The 6,000-nt window shown below is 34.3% G+C and overlaps 1 protein-coding gene across 1 annotated transcript; it reads left to right on the forward strand.

Moving 5' to 3' along the window:
* The first annotated feature begins 2,899 nt into the window (after window positions 1–2,899).
* Window positions 2,900–4,153, forward strand: LOC132623456 (LOB domain-containing protein 37-like). Its single transcript, XM_060338213.1, has 2 exons — window positions 2,900–3,307; window positions 3,407–4,153. Exons 1-2 carry the CDS (start codon window positions 3,124–3,126, stop codon window positions 3,874–3,876), a joined length of 654 nt encoding a protein of 217 aa, XP_060194196.1. The 5' UTR covers window positions 2,900–3,123; the 3' UTR covers window positions 3,877–4,153.
* The last annotated feature ends 1,847 nt before the right edge of the window (window positions 4,154–6,000 follow it).

Below are 6,000 nucleotides of genomic sequence, written 5' to 3' on the forward strand. Positions count from 1 at the left end.
CTAATTATGAAAGTGTATCACATAAATTGATACGGAAGGAATACAAAGATTTACACTAGATAATGTGATTCTTTTATATTATTGATGTGATTTAATATGTTATAGCAGATTACATACTTTATAGTATGACTAGCTTTATTTATTATGGCAAGTTACTTGTAATTATTTTTTAGATGAGCTCATTGTAATTAATGAAAACATTTGTTTTGCATAGTCAGTGTATAAATGTTAAACACTTTCAGAACACAAATTACTTAGGATTTAAGTTATATAAACGCTAGAAGAATTTTTACTTCATTAGGTCACATTTACCTATTATAACAAGTAACTTATCTTATTTTTAAGATTATAAATCTCACATTTTAAGGAGGCTACCTATATATACCATTTGAATGATAGTGTAAAAAATTATGATGTACTATATAACTTAAACTCCAGTTATATATGTGGTTAAGTTCTGGGCACTAATCATGTAAAAAAATATATGATTTTAAGTTATATAACCTCCTTAAAATGTAGGTTTTGTTATCTTAAAAATAAGATAAATAATTATCTGCTACAACAAATAAAGATGATCTAATGGTATAATAACTTCTAACTCAAAAATATTTACACAATTAGATCTTTTTGTAATTAGTAAAATAAAAACGGTATAATATACCAACAATAATAACTACATATCTAGTGAAATCTCATAAAGTAATGTCTGAGAAGAATAGAGTGTATGCAGACTAGCGCTGGGCATAAATAACGAAAATCGAAAAATCGAACCGAACCGAACCGAAACTTCAACAAACCGGACCGAACCGAAACTTCAACAAACCGGACCGGACCGAACCGAACTAGTTTGGTTCGGTGTTTGGTGTCCACCGTCAAAAAACCGAAACCGAAATAGCCGAACCGAAATTTGATAAAACCGAACGCGCACCGAAATTTAATACATTACCCAAAAAAATAAAAATAGTTCAGGCCCATTAAGTTTAAGGCCAAAAAAATCCAATTGTAACAAGTCCTCTTTTGCATTTATATCCCTAATTTTCCGCTTCAGTTAAGAAAATCAAATATCCTTAACAAAGGAAGGTAACTAGGATGTGTCTTTAGGATTAATGTATGTCCTTTATTTCTTTTCTTAATTGGCAAAATACATCAAATCACCCTTAAACTATACCCAAAATGTCGATATCACACCTAAACTATACGGGCGACCTATTACACACTTGAACATCTAAAAACTGAATTTATTTGCACCTTATAAGCTGACATGGCAAAAAAAATAATGATAATTAATAAATAGGCGAGTGAAGTAGTAAAAATAATTTTTAATTTAATAAAAACTGATTTTTTTTCAACTCTTCATCTCTATTTTCACCACTACCATCCAAACCCGTCTCTCCTCCATTTCATCACCACCACCACCACATCTCCCTCTTCTTCTTCACGCCCCACCCTTCATTCTTTCTACTTCATTTTTTTTTAATCGCAATTCTCTACAACAACTTCATCAATTCATAATGATCTTCACAATTCTTCATCAATCCATAGAGAAGAAATTCACCATGTTACAACAACTTCACCAACTTAATCTTTTTCACTATCCACAATCAAATCCGTACACATCCACCATGGATTTCACTACCCCTATGAACCCCACCCTTCCAAAATCATACCAATTTCACCATTACCAAACCTTCCACTACCAAAAGTCACAACACCACCATCACCTATTTCAACACCCATCACCAAATACCATAGCAGCACCACCGCCACCACCGAAATTGTCGACCACCATCATCAATTTCATCACCTTCCACCAAAACCACCGCCAAAGAATAATTTGGTGCAAAATCAAGAGAGAATTTTACACCCAGAGAGAGAGAGAGAGGAACGGTCCAAGAAATAGCAAAGATTGAATTTTTTGCAAAACTTAGAGAGAATTGTCCGGCATCTTGGTCGGATTTTTGTGGCAAATCAATTTCAGTTTTTTTTTAATGGTGGGCTCTAAATTGGTGGTGATGGCATCTTTGTTTATAGCTAGTAAATTTGATGGTGATGATGGAATTGATGATTGGGTTTCGGGATGGTGATATGCCAACAGTGACAATGGAGTTTTTGTGATGAGTATAGAAATTAAGGAAAAAGAAAATAGTGTAAATTAAAAAAAATAGAAAAAAGAAACAGTACTGGAAGTAATAAAATTTATTTTATTTCCACGTGGCACTGATGTGGATGCGCGTGTGGAACACCACACACTGCAAAAGTAGTATAATGCCTTGAAGGGTGCGAATAATTTCAGTTTTTAGATGTTCAGGTGTGTAATAGGTCGTCCGTATAGTTTAGGTGTGATATCGACATTTTGGGTATAATTTAAGAGTGATTTGATGTATTTTGCCTTTCTTAATTATTCTTACGGTATGTATATAACACCTAGTAATCCTATATCATGATTATAGTTTTCTGTTCTTGTGTATCCTGTTTGTTTGATTTTAATTTCAATTTATCAGTTTTATGTTTTATTGCTTTTGAGAATACGAATTAGTGTCAATGGAATCGCTTCTAATATCATATCAAAAAAATCAAATTGAAAAAATCGAAACCGAAAGAACCAAACTAGGTTGATTCGGTGTTCGGTGTCCACCTTCAAAAAACCAAACCTAAAATAACCAAATCAAAATTTGATAAAATCGAATAAAAAAATTGAACGTCCATCCCTAATGAAGACCTTATCTCTACTTCAGAATCATTGAGGCTGACGGTAGACCTTTGGCATAAGTACAATTGTACAGATAGTGCGACGCAGTAATGTAAAATTATATTGACGATGAAAAACATATTAAAGTTAAGTTCATACTTAAAAGTCACCTACACAACTCCCTATTTAATGGAGTAAAGAAATAGAAGAAAAACTTGAAGCCGACTCTCTGTCTCACATCATTGTTTATATATAGACACACTTCATTCTCTTTCCCATTGCCTGTATATCTTCTCTCCCCAAGTTTCTGTTTCTTGGTTCTAAAGTATAGGTACCCTTTGTCTCCTCCTACCATTATTCTCAAGTTTTCTTCATCTTTCTTCATGCCCTGGTAACCATTGACACATATATACAAACACAAAGTAACCAAAATAATGAGTTGCAATGGTTGTCGAGTCCTTCGAAAAGGATGCAGTGAGAACTGTATTCTTAGACCTTGTTTGCAATGGATCGAAACCCCTGAAGCCCAAGGCCATGCCACTGTATTTGTCGCTAAGTTTTTTGGCCGTGCTGGACTCATGTCCTTCATTTCCAACGTTCCAGAAAACCAACGACCTGGTATACTTTTCTACGAACTCTTTTGTAGTTTTGTTCATTAATTTGCCGAGGTTATTTTTTGTTTATAAACTGAGATTATTTTTGTATATTTGCTTACAGCTTTGTTTCAGTCTTTGTTATACGAAGCTGCTGGAAGAACAGTGAACCCAGTTAACGGAGCGGTAGGTTTATTATGGACGGGTAATTGGCATGTCTGTCAAGCGGCGGTGGAGACGGTCCTCCGCGGTGGCGCGTTGCGGCCAATCCCTGAATTTCTCGGCGCGTCGTTAGAGAGTGACGAAGTATCTGAGTGCACCGACGCTTTTAAGGTTCAAGATCCTATTCAAAACATGCGACCGAAGATGCAAAAACGACGCCGTTTTCCTGAAGAAGCTTCAATGTTGTCGGATCTTGATCTCAGTTTAACACCAGGTTATAATCAGAAGGTGTATAATAGCCACCCTTTGCAGGAAAATCACAGGCGACCAGGAACACCTTCGATGAATTCAGAAGAATCTGGAACAACTACGTGTTTTGAGAGTACTGTTGTTATTGGAGACGAACCCAAGTTACTAAGCTTGTTCAATTAGATTGTACCTATTTTTGTTATTAACTTTTTAAATCTTTTTCCTGTTTTTACTATGGGGAAGGGTTTTTCCTGGAAGTAAATTCCGGAGAGTTTTTGTAAATCATTTTGGCACTGGATTTCCGTCCTTTCAAGCTTCTTTATTACGAATAGTGGAAAGGAGGGGAAAGTGAAAGTTTGCCAGTGATTCCTTCCTTCTTTTGTTATATTTGTTTTTGTTTTCGTGTTCCATAACGAGTCTAATGAATGTTGGACATTGAATAAACGGATTGTTTATCTTATCTTGTTTCCTTTGTGTAATGTTGAACTGTAATCTTTAAATGATCCAACTATATATATATATACCTGTGAATAGCAAAACAAATAGAAATAGAATTAGATATACATTTCAGAATTTGCTATTTTTCATGTAAAACTTTGTTTAAATTTTAGATCTACCATTGTTGGTATGTCATAATCCAAAGAAAAACAACAACAATTACTCTTCCGTTTCAAACAAGTCCAGCGAAGCTATATCAATCCTAACTGACCAAATAACTCTATATAAGTTCGCCTCAGGCAGTTAATTATTATGAAAGAAAATGAGAAGGAAAAAAAATGGACGGTCTGCTATGAAGGTGAAGATGCTTATCATCTTTTATTGTTTAGAGGTTACCTAAGTCCTAGATTAGATAAGATTTTGGACTTAAATAACATTTAGTCACCATCATACTCTCAGGTCATGTTAAAACTGATACTAAAAATGTTGTTTTATATAAGGCCACATATGACGAGGTAAAAGGTTGTATACTTTGATAATTCTAATGCTAAGGGGATAAGAATTTAAAGAGAATAAAAAGAGGTAACACTTTGTGGTAGGGAGTTCCGAGTTGCTAGGGGGATGGAGTCAACATAATTGACTTGCCCACGTAAATTGGAGGTAGATATGTCCTAGAAGAGGTAGGTAATGGGACATTTTTTTTGGATTGGAGGAATCCATAGTTATCCAAAGTTGAGGTAAGCAAAAATATAAATGGAGTTACTTCTATTATTGTAAAACGAAAGGGACAACAAGTGGGTATGTTATTGTCGGCCGTGAAAACCTGGAAATGGACAAAGTAGTTGGATTTGCGAATCGGAGAGAGGCGACTTTTGGACAGCGTTAAGAGGCGTAGTACTATACTACTACTTTTTCTTTCGCCACAAGTACTATTACTTAACATGATATTGTGAAAGAAGAATCAAATATATTACTAGGAGTGTGTGTTTACCGTGAAAGGATGTGATCGACGACGATGTTTCTTCCTTAATTACATGTCGTGAGTTTGAATTTTGAGTATAAAATAATCGTTGATAAGGAACACTTTCTCCTAAATGGGACTCTACGCAGAGCAAATCTGAATTTAATCAAGATTTAATACGGGTACCGAACATCTAGCGAAAAAAAAAAAAAAAATATACTCTATATATGTTTCTCTCAAAGGATGACCACTAAGCTCACCTGTGATTATAATAGGTTAGATATAATTCAGTAAAATTTGATTTAAAATGTTATTGCATATCAAGAAATTCATTTAATTTGTATAGATTATCATACATCAATTTCGAATTATTATCATTATCTTATTTTAAAATTCAGAATCATGAACTTAAAATTTGTACAAAGCAGTCTATGAAAGTGGGGGAGCGGCTCCTCTCCAGTACCAATCCTCTCCATTTGCTCCAGTGGTGCATTATAATTTTGACATCTGTCACCTTAAAAAATTAATGGACAAGATTATTACTAATTAGTCTTAACCACAGTCCCACCCATACTTTATTTCTTATGCTTCCTCCTTAATCTTCGAGAAACTAGAAGAACCAGAAACACTAAAATCTTTAGCCGCTACCGCTAGCCCTTTTTTTATCTATGATATCATTAATTTGTAATTTAGTAAAAAGTTGGCAAAAAGCATATCCAGATTGAAGGTTTTAGTGAATAGCGTAAATGAAAAACCAAACCCAAGAAGAACACATGATGCCGTTATTTAATTCAACAAGATGTCACTATGATAAGTTCATAAAATGTCTTGGCAAAAGAATATGTTGCGCAGAGAAGATGAAATATAAGCTTTTGAGATCTGCCATGGCTAAATCCACCCATTTTCTT

The sequence above is a fragment of the Lycium barbarum genome, chromosome 12 (assembly GCF_019175385.1).
Source record: "Lycium barbarum isolate Lr01 chromosome 12, ASM1917538v2, whole genome shotgun sequence".
In the NCBI taxonomy this organism is placed as follows: domain Eukaryota; kingdom Viridiplantae; phylum Streptophyta; class Magnoliopsida; order Solanales; family Solanaceae; genus Lycium; species Lycium barbarum.

Bases quoted from the DNA above. Each gene is read 5' to 3' on its own strand.
- LOC132623456 (XM_060338213.1), top strand. From the start codon at position 3,124: ATGAGTTGCAATGGTTGTCGAGTCCTTCGAAAAGGATGCAGTGAGAAC. The intron at 3,308-3,406 runs GTATACTTTTCT...ATTTGCTTACAG, and splicing joins TCCAGAAAACCAACGACCTG to CTTTGTTTCAGTCTTTGTTA.